The sequence below is a fragment of the Furipterus horrens genome, unplaced genomic scaffold (assembly GCF_987537825.1).
Source record: "Furipterus horrens unplaced genomic scaffold, mFurHor1.1.pri manual_scaffold_12, whole genome shotgun sequence".
Classification (NCBI taxonomy): domain Eukaryota; kingdom Metazoa; phylum Chordata; class Mammalia; order Chiroptera; family Furipteridae; genus Furipterus; species Furipterus horrens.
Genome location: NW_028327182.1, coordinates 1384262 through 1400170, shown reverse-complemented (window position 1 = coordinate 1400170; position 15909 = coordinate 1384262). Strand labels below are relative to the sequence as shown.

At 54.1% G+C, this 15909-nt stretch overlaps 1 protein-coding gene across 1 annotated transcript; it reads left to right on the top strand.

Moving 5' to 3' along the window:
• Window positions 1–7915: 7915 nt before the first annotated feature.
• CCNA1 (cyclin A1) lies at window positions 7916–15542 on the top strand. The gene is made up of 8 exons (XM_090258255.1): window positions 7916–8105; window positions 10036–10282; window positions 10465–10589; window positions 11022–11245; window positions 12810–13014; window positions 13953–14066; window positions 14837–14970; window positions 15289–15542. Exons 1-8 carry the CDS (start codon window positions 7947–7949, stop codon window positions 15338–15340), a joined length of 1260 nt encoding a protein of 419 aa, XP_090114381.1. The 5' UTR covers window positions 7916–7946; the 3' UTR covers window positions 15341–15542.
• Window positions 15543–15909: the final 367 nt, after the last annotated feature.

Here is a 15909-nt window from a genome sequence, read left to right as displayed (position 1 = left end):
GCCATCCCAAAGAGACAAACCTCTCAGGGAGATGTGTATACATTAATTCAGAAGTTGTAAACGATTTTGCTTTTATACCCCCTGAAAGAATTCCGAAACGGTATGACTGCCCCTTCTCCCTCGATTTTTAGATTGACCCAAAATGCTCTCCTGCCTTGCATAATTGCAACGGATGCAAACTTTTATTGTACATTTTAAAGTAAAAGTACATAACTCTTAAATGTAGCCATTCCAGGCAATCTGATATCCATCACTGAAACCGTGAAAGCCGACATTCTTGCTGCCTGTCACCAGCAGACCCGATAAACAGAGACAAGGGTGGAATCTTTACAGGCGCTTTATTCAGATGGTCTGCGATCTGAGAAGACCGCAGGTTTGTACCCTAACAGGCCGTCTTCAATTCCGTTATAAACAGACCCTTTTTATAAGGAGGAAAGTGTAGGTAAGGGGTTTGGAATTCAGGGAAAAGGTTAATCAGATAAAAGCTGCAGCGTTCCTTCATCTATGTCCTGGGTGGTGGCTTTTATGTCCTGGGCGGGGTCCTCTCGCCCTGGAGCACAAGGCTCAGATGCCTCAGATGCCGTCTTGATTGCCTGCCCGTCCTCCGGAGGCACAAGTTGGACCTGCCAAGGTCTCCTGGGGTCAGGGGGGTCCTACCTCCAGTTTCTGAAACAGTAGCTTTTTACCTTCATGGATTACGGATTACTCAGCTTATTAGCTGTTACCTGAAACTAAAATTTTCCCACATTTGAGTCCCCCATCATCAGCTGCTTTTAAAACTACATTAACAAGCTTTTCTTTAAAAAGTTACATGTAATTTGTTTTCTTCTTGAATTCATATTTCCATATCACTTTATGAATTTTTATCCCAATGTCATATTTCCTCATTCTGGAAAGCCTTTTGTTGATCACCTATCATACTTCTTTGAATTGTAAGTATATACATGTAAATCTAATTTTTAAATTTTGCAATAGCCATAAAGGTTAAAGTGTTTAAAACATAAAATTTCTGTATACGATATCACCTGATATATAGGAAACACTAAAATTTACTACAAAGCTACTAAAACCAAGTCCATCAAGGTTTCAGGATAAAAGATTGATGTACAAAAATCAGCTTTATTTCTATATGATGGGGGCCTCAAATGTGGGAAAATTTTAGTTTCAGGTAACAGCTAATAAGCTGAGTAATCCACGCAGGTAAAAAGCTGTTGTTTCAGGAACTGGAGGTAGGACCCTCCTTGACCCCAGGAGACCTTGGCAGGTCCCCCTCTGCCTCGGGAGGATGGGCAGGCAATCAAGACGGCATCTGAGGCATCTGAGCCTTGTGCTCCAGGGCGAGAGGACCCGCCCAGGACACAAAGGCCACCACCCAGGGCACAAGGACCACCGCCCAGGGCACAGGTGAAAGAATGCTGCAGCTTTTATCTGATTAACTTTGTCCCTGAATTCCACACCCTTTACCTACACTTTCCTTCTCCTTATAAAAAGGGCCCCTTTATAATGGAATTGAAGACGGCCTGTTAGGGTACAAACCCACTGTCTTCTCAGATGGCAGACCATCTGAATAAAGTGCCCGTAAAGATTCAGTCCCTGCCTCTGCTTATCGGGTCTGGTAGGTGACAGGCATCGTGAACGCCAGCTTTTCTAATTTCATATACACTTCCACTCCAAAAATTAAGTTGAGTATTTCATTGACAATCCTGTCAAGAAGAATAAAATACTTGGGAATAAGTTTAATGGAATAAGTACAAGACTTGTGCTCCGAAAGCTTTAGTAACACGTGGCTGAGAGGATTGAAAGGAGACCTAGCTGAGTGGAAGGCTCTTTCACGTTCATGGAATGCTAGACGCAATGTCATTACAACAGTCGTCGTCGGCAGCCGTCCGTCTCCAGAGACGATGGTGTAGCTTCTTAAGAGTCTATCTGCACCGCCGAGAATGGTTGTGCAGTCCGACTCGGGAGTGACACGGTATCTGTCTCCTCCCGTGTTGAATCGACATCTTGCGATGACGCTGGAGTGTCCTCTCCAGTGGAGCTGAAGCTACAGAGCCTGGGCAGGGTGATATGGAGGGTCTGCTGTTGCCCATGCAGCAGACCCCCCCTCTCTTCGCAGCTGAAGGATCCAAGGGAAAGACGGAGTCGATACAGCTTGGCTTCAGGTGCGCCGCAGGAGTTGCCGGTGTTGACTACAACGTCAAACCGCCTTAGGGACTCCGGCTCCGGATTTTCTGTCGGGGTTTACTCCCTTAGCCTTTCCCCTGAAGAGGTATGCCACAAGGCAGCAGAGGTTTTTTGGAGTCAGAGTTTTCCTTCTCTGATGTGCCCTGACTGGAAGATCGAACCAGCGACACTTAGCTCGCAGGCCGACGCTCAATCCACTGAGCCAAACCAGCCAGGGACAAGATAAGTAATACAATTTAAAAATGGGCAAAGAATTTGATAAACATTTCTCCAAAGATATACACGTGAAACACCTAATAAGAGAATTGTTTTTTTATTTTGTGATGGCTGTAGTATTCATCAGCTTTTTAAATTTTGTAAATTTTTTTATTTACTTGTCATTCAAAACCAACTTTTACTTTGTTCCCGATTGTGTATTTTCTTACGGAAGGCCACTCACGCCGTAAAAGCCGGGCGCAGCGCACCATCTGGGTCTGCCCCTGCCGCTCAGGCTGAGCTGTATGGAAAAGTAGCAGAAAATACTTGCTTATATTTAAAAACATGTAAAAAGCCATTTTTAACATGCATTATATCTTGCCAAGCTGAAACAAAGGGCCAGATCGTCTGAACAGCTGACCAGGATCAGGGCTTTGATCCAGGATTAAACCTGACTTTGCTGACACCTGAAAAGAATACAGGTGACTAGGAGTCGCAGGAGCAAGGCCCTCGTCTGAAACCAGGGCCCGGCTGCCCAGGTCTCCCCGAGCCGCCTCAGAACACACCCTGGCCCAGACCTGGCGCTTGAAACAAAGGAACGGTTCCAGCCACCAGGTAGCTCCAACGTTACTTCGATCATCATGTGGCTGACCCTGATATATTTCAGGGCATCACTGCTGGTGCCGACCAGCGGCTGATACTTTCCCCCTAACTGATTTCCCCGACTGGAAAGTAACACATTCTCCAACTGTGGAGAGCCAGGAGGTAGGTAACGTCTGTTAATGAAAATGACCGTTGCACAGCCTCCTCACGCCCTACAGCGTTCCTGATTTAATAGCATCCCCCCAATACCCCTCCTTCTAAGGCCTTTACCTGGAGGACTACACCTTGTAGGACAGGGAAAGACAGGAAGCCCTGAGGTAGACGTTGTGTGGTTTAGAGGCCGGTTCTTCCTGAAGACTATTCTGAACTCTTTGTATTGGCAACCTTGAGAATGTTTACACCCCGGGCCATGCACCAGAGTAAGACTTGGGGAGGTAGAGGTCTGTGTGCTTCTTGCGTAAAGTAGGAAAAATTTTAATATGAAAGGAGAAGTAGGAAGAGAGATGCCAGGAAATATCCCATAAGACCCTGAAATCTGGAGACTGACCATCTGGAAACCCCTTCATCCTCACGAACCCTCATACACGTCCAGCGCTACGCCCGTCCTCCTTGGAAGGCACCGAAGTGCAGCCCAGGCCTGCAGCTGAGTGCGGGGGCTGCGGGGACTGGGATCTCCGGGAGACCCCGCCTTCATCTCAGTTCACCAGTTTCCTCATCTGTCACAGGGGCGGGCGGTGGGGAGGGGGGACCTCTCTCATAGACCAGTTACCAGAAGTAACTCCTTTAAAGTTGGTGCTCATTAAACGTCACGCATGACATTTGACATTGTCTCAATGCACTTCTTTAATGACTGGCAAAGAATAGTTTTGTTCTCAGCAAACCTGAATATTTTTGTCTTTGTCAAGAGTAATGAAGTTATATATTTTTTAAATCAAGAATTGAATTCATAGTAAAAAAAAAAAAAAAAGGAAATGTAAACACTATCTTTAACTCTGCCACAGAGCCACTGATAAAACAGTAATGTTATATACAGGGTTATTTAGATAACAAGTGTTCTCAGAAGGAAAACTACTTGTTACTGGACTTTAGAAATGATATACAAGTATATCCCTAACCGGACCTCTGTCCTTAAAAAATAAAAGAAAAATAAATAAAGACTCTTCTACTTTTTCATCTCTTTTTAAGCCCTGTGCTGAAAACCAACTTAATTTCATACAAATTAATGAAAACTGAAATGTTTGAACAGCACGTTAATTACTAACTATAAGGAGCAAAGCTAATAGAAGTAATACGTTTCTGAAATGCCAGTTAATTCCTGACAAACAGAAAATACTTTCTTTGAATTGTAAGTTGGTGGGGCAGGGGTCACTTTTAATAGGACTGTTGGATTTAGAAAATCCCTAGTAAAGGATTTAGCTTTCTTCCTTATTATAAAAATTAATCCTAGCGTCAAAATTAGCTGAACACTGAATATCAGGCAGAAAGTATGGACCAAATAATATTTTAGGCTAAGAAAGTATTATATTAATGTATTAAATGCACTAAATATTTTAGACATTAAAGACATAATGATATTGTTCACATCTCAATATACTTTATTACCAAATATGTAGTTTATATAAAACAAGTTTTATTTTTAATAAAAATCGTGCCCCTATTTATCAGTAGAATTTGTCTTTATGCCGTAGTACATTACTTGTTCCAATATTTAGTGAAGATTTTTTTAAAGGAGAAAGCCATTAATATCGTGCAAGTTATCTGAATTTATGTGTACACACATAAAAATATATATATAAATATCAGTCCATCGGGACTGCTAATTCAAGACCTAACGTGAGGGCTGCAATGAGTTAATATGAACTCTAAGGCAGCATAATAAAATCGTAACCAAGTGGACAGAGAAGAAAGATGGTACCACGTGTCCCTGTGAGAAACGTCCAGACCTGTATGAATTTTTATGAGTCTATTTGACCAAACTCATGACAATTGCCAGGAACCCAAATCCCAACCAACGGAGAAAATGTTAGAGAAAACGGCAGGTGTACCACGTATTGTACCCACGAGAGTCACAGGGGAGGACGTAAATGGGTTGCATGAAGTCCGCCGGTGACAGATGAGGGAGGCGGGAGAAACAAGGCAGGGAAGCCCCTGGGACTGGCTGAAAGGCAAAATGATAGACATGTACTGCTTTTGCACAGCTGGGTACAGGATGGCGAACAGTCCTCTACTAACAGAACCACCGCGGCCTCCTGCCCTGTTATTCCGACGGTGTGTTGTCATAGACGCAGAAGTATAATGGCCAGGCTCAGTGAAGGCAAAGATGGACGTTTGTCCAGGAACAGCTGAGCCTGGGAAGTGACGACCCGCCATGGAGCCATTCCAGGCCCTCCCGGGGGGTTCCTTCGGTCTCCGAGTTTGCAAGGCCGCCATGCGGCCTCCCCTGGGCTTGTCAGGTTCACTGTGGGACCCCTTGGCCGCCCACACATGTAACTGATGATAAGAATATTCCATACGTGTGCAATAAGGCTGGATGAGGCTGCAGCTATTCACAGGGGAGCTCAGGACAGGGGGCTATGAAATAAGCAGAGGGTCCCACCGGTTACTGTTTGTTGTAAAGGCATTCTTCAGTCCAACGACAGCTAAGAGCCACTGGCCACCTTCGTGCCCTTGGCCTTGGGTCCTGAGCAGCTCTGAGCTGGGACCACCGGCGTCAGGGCGCCGCCTCTGCAGGAGCCCCGCGCTCCCCCTGCTCCGTGGGCTTCGACCGCAGAAAGAGGGCGGAGAGGACGGGCTCCAGGAGCAAACGCTGCACCGGCTCCTTCGTTCCGGAAGCCAGGCAACAAGTGAGAGGTCTTCGGTCATTCCCGCTGAGAACAGCAGATCCAAGGCGACCCCGAGAGGGCCCGACGGGGGCGGGGCGCGGCGTGATCTTCCCCCGCCAAAGCCACGCGGACTTCGGCGAGACCCGCCCCTGGGCCCCGGGCTGTCACCCCGAGGGGGCGGGGGCGAAGGGGGCGGGGGGCTCCCAGGCAGACTTCCGGGAGCAGCGGAGGTGGGGGCGGGCAGGACCCCTCCGCCTGCTCCGCCCGGGAGGCTGCCGGCCCAGCCGAGCATGCGCCCCGCGCCCCGCGCCCCAGCGGCCGGGTTGCAGCGGGCGCGCGTTAGCAGAGGGGGCCCCCGCCGGAGGGCCAGGCAACCCCGAGCGCAAGGGGAGGGCCGCCCCTTGAAACCCAGTGACACACGCGTACGAATCGGTTTCCTATGGAGCAAGACCCGTTTCTGCGTCCGGCGCGGATTTCCAAGATGCTTCTCAACTCCCCACCAACATCTCAGTCAAGCGCTTTTCTCCGCGCTGAAAACACAGGAATAAAGTTAAAGTCTCCTCCCTGGCCGGCCCGGTGCCCGGGCTCCCAGGTGTCGAGGACGCTCTAACCCGCTCCTCCTCGGCCCCCGTGTAAGGTCCCTGCCTCCTCCCCACCTGTCCAGCCCCAGTTCCGAGCCTCCCGCTGTCCCCCTCAAGGTCCCAGGCCCCGTTGTGCCACCCGCGTTCCTTCCTCTTCCTGGGGCACTAACTCGGCGTTCCTGGACCCGCTTCACGGCGTGGCTGCCAGAACCCGTCGGGGAAGACCTCCTGCGGGCGCTGCGAGCACCCCGTGGGGCCCTAAGTCCCCAAACCTCCTCTCCCGCCCTGCCGGGCCCCGAGTACAGGAATCCGGGCGCCCAGGCGCGGCCTCTGGTGCTCAGGGACCCAAAATGACCGGAGCCACGGCGCCACCGCGGGTTTGGAGGCCCCGGCTCCCACCTGGGGCCCAGCCGCGGCTCCAAGGCCCCTGTCTGGGAGGACGTGCTGGTGTGTGCTCCGGGCCGCAGAGCGAGCCGCGCCGTCGGGCGGGCGCGGCCGGGGCCCCGCGTCGCCCTCCCGAGCCAAGGTTCTCGGGAGCGGGCCGCGGGGGAGGACGTCAGCGGGAGGAGTTAGCGGCTGTTGGGAGAACGGGTCCACGGAAACAGCCCCTTCCAAAGCCCCGGCCATCGCGGGGTGGGCTGCCTTCCTCCCTCCCAGGCCGGGGCGCGGTGCCGACGGGGACCGCCCGCCGGGCTCGCCGGTCAGGGCGGCGCAGGAGCCGGGAGCCGCAGCCGTTGGCCGGGCTGGGGCCTGAACGCCTAGGGGTCGTGCGGGGCAGCTAGACAGGTGAGATGGTCGCCATGGCGACGCGGCCCCCACCCCCACCCCCGCGCACGCCGCTGCGGTTGGCATGGGAGCGCCCCGCGAGGCCCGGGGGCGCCGCTGATTGGCTGATTCAATAGACGCGGAGGGGGGGGCGTGGCGAGGAAAGATACTAGCTCTGAGCCCCCTGGTCCCAGTGGCTGGGAGTCGGGCGCCCCCGCCGGAATCTGTCCGCGCCTTGTCCCCTCCCGCCCTGCCCCCAGCCTGGGGGACCCGCCTTCCCAATCCACTCCCACCCCCACCTTGCACTTGCTGATTATCCGAGACGTCTTAGGTCCCAGGCCCAGAGGAGCGAGGTCCGTCTGCAGGACGCCTGCTGCTTGTCACTGGGGAAGGGGACGTTCTTCCCGTGGAGAGGCGTCCGCAGGCTTCTGCTTGCGGGCGGGCGGGTGGGGGCTGCGCCCGGCGGTGGAGAGAGACCAGGGCTGTAGGGTTAGACCCCCACGAAACGTGGGGCCCTACCCTCCCGGCTTGGTGTTTGTCAGGCTGCCCGCTCCCCGCGGCCTCCGCCGAGTCTTGGAAGAAGCCTGGACGGCGGAGCCCGGTCGCGGCGCTGGCTCCGAGCAGCGCGGGCGGCGGGCGCTCGGTGGCCCGGGCCGGTTCCGCCCTAGTAATTGCGGGGAAGATCGCGCGTCTCCTAGGGACTCGCTGCCTCCTCGGCGGCCCTGGTGGGAGAGGGGGGCTCACCGGCTTGTCTGTTTGTCCTTCCCGGTGGCAGCGGCCTGTCGAGACTGCGGCGATGCATCTCAGCACCTCCAAGAGCGGACTAGTCCTGGCCCCGGCGTCCCGAGGTCCCGACGCCTGTCAGATGGCGACCAGAGCCCAGCTCGGCCAGGACCCCCCACAGAGGACAGTGCTAGGGGTGCTCACTGAGAACGCGCCGTACAGGAGTGGCCAGGTAATGACCGGGAGGCGCCGGGAAGCTGCTCGCTGAGAAGGGCTCTCCCGTCGCGGCGGGAGGCGGGCTTCTGCCGTTTTACCTCCAAACTCCCCTGGGGTCCTCCAACCGTGGCGTCTGGACTGCTGGGACGCCGAAGAGTTTAAGACCATCTGGTTGGGTCCCCTTTCCAGCTAGAAATAGTGAATAATTTCCACCCCACCCCCACCCCCCAAAAAAGAACAGGTCTAGGAAGTGTTTGGATGAAGTATTTGTAAAGGCATTTACCTGCTGGCCAAAAGGAGAGGCGCATGCCTCCAAACAAACTAGAACCGGGGTTACTCCAGGTCAGCGTGGTGTGCAGACCACTCGAAAGCAATCCCGGATACTCTGGGCGGGGTTGCTTGGACCGAGTTTAGGGTCTGGATTGGATCAGGCTAGATGAGATTATCTCAAAAAGCGATTGGAAAGCGGACACCTCCCCTCTGCTGGCCCGGGGCAGGTGGGCAGACAGGGAACTGGCCAGTAGATGTGGCTCCACTGAGCCCTTAACAAGCTGAAGGTAAAGTCACACATTTACATGCAGATGAGGGGTTTGGATGCTTCAGAACGGATTTTGAGATTAAAAAAAAAAAAAAAAAAAAAAGCTTCCCCAAGTCTGTTGGTAGACAAGCTCCCGAAACAAAGGTTTGTAAAGCCTGTGTGGCATGTCCGCGGAATGACGCTGGCGATCCACGATGGGTCTCGTTTCTCTTTGATGGCGGGGGGCGGGCACTGGAGGAGGCCAGATGAGAAGCCCCTCCTCTACTGCCCTGACCCCCAAGGCTTTTTGTGGTCCCTGATTAGTGGGGGGTGGGGGGGGGTACCCAGAGTGATCTGTTGAAGGCTTTGGAAAAAACTGAGTGATGCTGTTTTTAACAAAATCCGTTTGATTCGCTGTGTGTCCTCTACACCTGGTCCGGAGGAACCCGCAGCTCCGCCTTGGCTGGCGGCCCAGCCTCCGAGCTGCCTGCTCGCTTCCTCTACAGACGTCTTGGGAACCTGCACCCCCCGTCGTCTTCCTCACTTCTGACCTCCTGTGTCTTTTCTCGCTTGCCCCCAACTAGAATGTACCCTCCACGAGGGCAGTTCTCTCTGGACGTTTGGTTCATTGCTCACGTCTGGGCACCTAGAACATCACCGGGCACTAGTGGGTGCTCAGTAAATGTGCAGTGAATGGCTGTCTCGACCCGTGTACATAGATCAATGTCGCAAAAGTCGGCCGTGGTCGTAGCTTGCAGTTACGATGATCTGGTTATAAAAACTTGTGACTTTGGTCCTTTGTGGTTCCCAGAGGGGCACACACTGTTCCCGTCACTAATGCTACAGGAAGAAAGAACAGGGAGACGCGCTCAGTGGATGGTCGGGTTTCTCAGGGGTCACTGCATCATGTCACACAGAAAGGGTCTGTGTTAGGAGAGTTGAGTGGTCCGAGTTTCTAGAATCATCCATTTCTGCCTAACCGGGTATATAACGGGAACTGTATGGGGCCACCGGCTACAAGGTCACTGCTCAAGCGGGAAGACTAGGGGCCGGGAACCACGTCCGGGGCTGTGCCGGGTGGGCGCTCACAGGATCCTGGAGCCAATTCACAGGCCCCGCCCGCATGGCATCTCCTCCCCTGTGGAGAAGAGGTAGCATTTCTCTGTTCCATAACCTTCAGTTCCCTTTGATAATGAATGCGGGGACGATGGCAAATTTTAGATGGCCCTTCTCCCCAACATCCAACGTAGATGGAGACAACAGAGGACTCATACCACGGAGGCTTCCTTTCCGAGGTGACATTGCAGGCATCGGTATTTCCGTTTGACATTCCTCTCCCCTCCCTGGCCGGCTTGGGTTGAGCCACACAGGGTCACACCACCCACCGGCCTTTGGGACAGCCTCTAACAGGAAACTAATCCCTTTCCAGGGGGTCCCCATGGTGAGGTATTTCCCCGGATCCGAAAATGCCTTCCCCCCAGTGGGAAAGAATGTGCTCTCCGTCTGCGGGGCCCTCGTGCCGGCCAAGCAGGGATTTGACGTCCACATGGCGGAGCCTGAGCAGGAGGAGCGACCCGGCTGCGCAGGGAGCAATGAGGTGGCCTTTGAGGACGTGTACGAGGTGGACACCAGCACACTCAAGTCAGACCTGCGCTTCCTGCTGGATTTCGGCCCAGGTCAGCGGACTCACCTCTGGGCGGCGGGCGGTGGCAGGTCCCCTGCATTCATCATCGCCTGCAGTGTCAACAGCGACGGGGTGGCACCAGCAAGAGCAAACCAGGAAGCACGGCGGGGGGTCGGGGCTGGACCAACGCTTTCGATGAGGTGCCTTACCCGAGACTGTCGGCCCCCCCTGCAGTCTCCCCTATGCTGGTGGACCCGTCTCTGCACTCCCAGCCCGACGTGGCGGCCGATCCCGGGGCCGACATGCTCGCCGTGACCGAGTATGCCGAGGAGATCCACCAGTACCTGAGGGAAGCCGAGGTAAGCGCTCCCCAACTCGGGGTCCGTTTCCGGCCGCCCGGCGCTCCGCAGGAAGATAGCTGTAAACCCTTGGCCACGGCCTCCTGAGGACGGGTAAGCCTAAGAACGTCTGTGGCAGGACTGGCTGTGAGGTGGGGGCAGTTACAAGGATGCGTGACCAGCCCTCCTTGACTCAGAGGCTGCGCCCGGTAAGGGTTCCACGCTGAGGAATCATCCACGTTGCTGTGTCCCTGCCTTCAGGTCGTTACGACCCAAGGCCTCGTGGAGCCAGAAGGTCCCACTCTCTCTTGTGCCCCAGTAAAGATGTGTTTGGCTCCGGGTCCGCTTCCCGCTAACCTTTGCTCCCGAGATTTTCGAACAGCAGGTGGACTGGGACGCGTGATCTTTCTGCTGGGGCGGCCATTTAAATTCCAGAACGCTCTCCCCGAACAGACGCGACACCGGCCCAAAGCGCACTACCTGCGGAAGCAGCCTGACATCACGGAAGACATGCGCAGAATCCTGGTGGACTGGCTGGTGGAGGTGGCCGAGGAGTACAAGCTCCGCACCGAGACCATCTACCTGGCCGTCAACTTCCTGGACCGCTTCCTCTCGTGCATGTCTGTCCTGCGAGGGAAACTGCAGCTCGTGGGCACGGCAGCCATCCTCCTGGCCTCGTGAGTGACCCGGTGAGGCGCGGCCTCATGCTTCCCTTACTGGGGGAGGGCAGCGCTTCATAATTAGGACCTGTCACGCCTCTGACAACTTATCACAGTTTTATAGTATTTACTAGTATTTACTAGTATGTACTGAGTCTTGCCACGCAGTCACGCTTCAGTTCAGATGTGTCTGATTTATAGTGACAAGTCGGTCTTGTGACTAAGGCAGCGTCAGCTCAAACTCAGGCTGCAGTTTAACTGTTTTTTGGGGGTGGGGCGGTCTGTTGGCCGAACTCTAGTCTAAGGAACAGTCCTACTTAAGGAGACTCTGGTTCGATAAAAACCGCTCCGTGATCTGGTAAATGATCTGCAACAGCACGGTGAACGTGGTTACAGTGACGAAATTATAATATTTGAGCTGGTTCCTATGACTACCAGTCATTGATAACATCTAATCGCGTGGGAAAGAGCCAGGTCGTGGCTGAGCTGCCTTTAATTAAGTGGCCTGCTGGGAGGTAGTTTCCTTCCTGCTCCTCTGGTCTCAGAGATTCTAGTTACGACCTTGCCTAAGAGGTTGCCAAGATCCCCCTACAGAAAGGAGACGGAAGAGCAAAAGCAAAGAACTGGTAACAGTGAAGCTTTGTCTTTATCCTCCTCTTGGCTACATAGAGCCATCGCCGTCGGCAGCCGTCCTTCTCGAGAGACGATGGTGTAGCTTCTTAAGAGTCTATCTGCACCGCCGAGAATGGCTGTGCAGTCCGACTCGGGAGTGACACGGTATCTGTCTCCTCCCGTGTTGAATCGACATCTTGCGATGACGCTGGAGTGTCCTCTCCAGTGGAGCTGAAGCTACAGAGCCTGGGCAGGGTGATATGGAGGGTCTGCTGTTGCCCATGCAGCAGACCCCCCCTCTCTTCGCAGCTGAAGGGTCCAAGGGAAAGACGGAGTCAATACAGCTTGGCTTCAGGTGCGCCGCAGGAGTTGCCGGTGTTGACTACAACGTCAAACCGCCTTAGGGACTCCGGCTCCGGATTTTCTGTCGGGGTTTACTCCCTTAGCCTTTCCCCTGAAGAGGTATGCCGCAAGGCAGCGGAGGTTTTTTGGAGTCAGAGTTTTCCTTCTCTGATGTGCCCTGACTGGAAGATCGAACCAGCGACACTTAGCTCGCAGGCCGACGCTCAATCCACTGAGCCAAACCATTTGCTAATTCAGTGCAGAAAGCTAAACACAGCCCTTTTTTAAAATCTGAGCCTTAGGGAATTTTCCTTCTACCACGTGTTCAGCATACGTTCTTCCCCACGAGAGGATCTGAGTTAGGAGGAGTTTACCTGTGCGTCTGTCATTCAGATCCTTTCGGCACGTCAGAGGGCAGACCTAGAACTCGGAGCTGGGAGCTGCTTCTGTTTCTGCTCCCAGCAGGTGGCACAGCATCTGTGTGTAAGGGTCGTGTTCTTGCTCTGGAAACCAGTGGCTCCTATTGTCCCCACCCTGTGCCCCGGAGTGACGTCTAAGGCTGCGATGGCACAGGGCGGGGGGCCGCGGGTTCCCAGTGTTACTGCCCAAGGCTCTCCGCCTCTCGCAGGAAGTACGAAGAAATCTACCCGCCGGAAGTGGACGAGTTTGTCTACATCACGGACGACACGTACACCAAGCGGCAGCTGCTGAGAATGGAGCACCTGCTCCTGAAGGTCCTGGCCTTCGACCTGACCGTGCCGACCACCAACCAGTTCCTGCTTCAGTACCTGAGGCGGCAAGGCGTGTGCGTCAGGACCGAGAGCCTGGCCAAGGTACGCCGCCCGGGGCTGCCGGGGAGGAGGTGGCCTTTCCGGTCACCCCCCAGGTCTCCCTTCCTTTTCAGGGTTTTCCTGTTTCTGTCTCAGGCCCAGCAGAATTTGGGGCAATAGAAGAGGGCTACTTTTAAGAACGTGCCTCCTGGTTACGTAACGTGACTATTGATCATGGGTGGCAGGCACGGGTGGTCTAACCACTCAACTCACAGAAAGTTAAGCTTAGAAGCGGTTTCCTTGTCGGACGCAGACCCCATCCAGGCAATACCTCTAGGTGTGCAGGGCAGGACCACAGTAAATGTGCTTCGATGTGGCTCTCATCTCCTCCCGACACACTAAGCAGGGAGGCACAATTGGCCCGTTGGGAGGTACAGAACATAGTCAAAGGCACTAAAGCATCAGTTTGGAACACTTGGTTTCCAGCCGCCACGATTCAGTGTATTCGGTATGTATCTGCTGTGCCCACAGGGATAAGGAAGTCCGTATAAGTTTGCCAGTGTGCTGCTTCTAACCGGATGGATACGTTCCCACCGGCACTGCGCTGGCCTCTGAGCTGCATGTTCTTGCTCGATGGATGAATAGCTTTAATACGGTCACGGTTTGCCTTTGGCTGGAGTCTCTCGTCCCACTCCAGTGGCCAGAGCCGGGCAACTTTACCTGAGCAGCAGACACCTGCACTGCCAGGTGAAGTAACCCATCCATCACGTGCGCCGTGTGCACAGGCCAGAGACCCGTGCGTTGAAATTCATTACAGCGTCAGTGCTACTCCGGTTGGGGACAGTTATTAACCTAGTGACTAATTTTGAGATCGATTGTACGTGCAAATGATACAGGTTGAACAAAACTAAGACCCCATTTGTCCCCCTGACGTGTTTAAGTTGACTTGTGACCTCGGTCCGATTTCCGGTTCCAATGAGGCTTTTCTCTCTCGTCTCCAGTACGTGGCAGAGCTGAGTCTGCTCGAAGCCGACCCGTTCCTGAAATACCTCCCCTCCTTGATAGCGGCCGCAGCGTACTGCCTGGCAAACTACACGGTGAACAGGCACTTCTGGGTGAGGCTCCAGCTCCTTTCTCCTCAGTGGGATTCAAGGCCTCCCTCAAACCCGTCTGGTAACGCTCAGGGCTCGGATCGGGCCGGCCCCGTGGCCTCGTGCGTCTCGCCCGCGTGTGACAGCAACCCCCGTGGCTCTGCTCTGCGGAGAGGGGAGACCGCACGCAGGAAGGCAGGGCGTGGTGCGGGCGAGCACGGTCCATGAACAGGACCAGGCCTGGCAGCCTGCACGCTGCTCCCACGCTGGGCAGGCCCTGTGGGGACGCATCAGCCACTTCGAGTGAAAGCTGCTGACTGTCCCCTAAAAGTGGCTGACAGCCTGGGTCCAGTTAAGGTGGTCTGAGGGCTGGATCTGGCTTTGGAGGGAACAGGGACGGCAGTGGCCTCTTGGCCCAAGACGGTGGCGGGAGGGACATGGGCCCCTCCGTTCGGTTCTGAAGGCTCACTTCGGTGCTGAGAGAAGCAGGGGGCCTACTTCTGTTGTCTAGAACACTTGTTTCTCATCCTGCATTCGGCTAAGGATCTTTCACGTATTCTGTGTAAAAAGGGCTTCCAGGTAAGTACATTCTGGATGTACAATGTGAGCACATTTAGAACTCCGGCTCTTCCTTTCAATATTTTGTGTCTAACGTCTCTGAGGAAGGATTACGGTTTCTTTGGACGTCCTTGTGGGCAGTAGGCAGTTCCCTTCCTTATTCCACAGTTCCATCTTCAGATTCCTTACATCTTGGAAAGTTATATGATGCCGTTTTTTCCTCTCGTCCTGACCAGCCGGAAGCCCTGGCTGCCTTCACGGGCTATTCGTTGAGCGAGATTGGGCCGTGCCTGAGCGAGCTGCACAGGGCCTACCTCGACAGCCCCCGCCGGCCCCAGCAAGCCATCAGGGAGAAGTACAAGGCCTCAAAGTAAGCTCCTGGCGTTTTGGTACCTGGGCTCAGTATTGAGAGCATCGAAGCTTTAAGGGGTCATAGTAACGTCGGGATCAAAAACAGAACAAGCTGTAGACCTGGTGCTGGGCTGCAAAAGTAAGGTTATGTGTTCAGTCAACAGAACCAGTTCAGAGAGAGCTAGATTGGCCATTCGTCAGCTGGTAGCACAGACAGCCAGCTAGCCTCCTTCTTTTCTGTGAACACTTCTGGGAAGTTTCCCGTGGCCTCATGAGCTCTGACAAAACCCGAGTCTTTGGCTGGTGCTCCGGGTCTCATTCCAGGGTCTCGTTCCAGGTACCTGTGCGTGTCCCTCATGGAAACACCTGCAGCTCTTCCTCTGCAATAAGGTTCAGGGCTGAAGCACTTCCAGACCTGAGCCTCCAGACCTACCAATCGCTCCTGGTGTCTCTAGGTCGCTGCATGTGGGGTCGCCTAGGGTTGCTTCCATAGAGATGACATAGTTTTAAAGATGTAAATGTATTTAGGTTCTCTTAGATTTAGTAGCCTGTAAAGTAGCATATCATTTAAAAAAAAATAAACAATAAACAACTTGCATTATAGCCGCGCGTTAGGTTTGTTTCCTGATTTTCACGGCCGACGCTCTTGCCTGACTCTGAGTCGGGAGTCTGACCAATGTCCTGTCTATCCTAAGGATTCCTCTCAGCTGCCTTTAAAAGCCTGGCAGGCTCATGGGTGTCCGTGTGCCGAGGGACACCGAGGTTGTCATTTACAGGCCCTGAGAGGTTTTCCTCTGTCCCTTCGGGTAACTCTCCATGACCTGGCCAAGGAAGGAGCGCAGGCTGGGACAGACGAGGGAAGGCCTGCACACAGGCGTGTGGGGCCCAGCTTCCCTCCCGGCCCTGGGAAGGACTGTCCGCCTGGGTGCCAGGGTCTCCGAGGGCTGGCTCCGCCCAC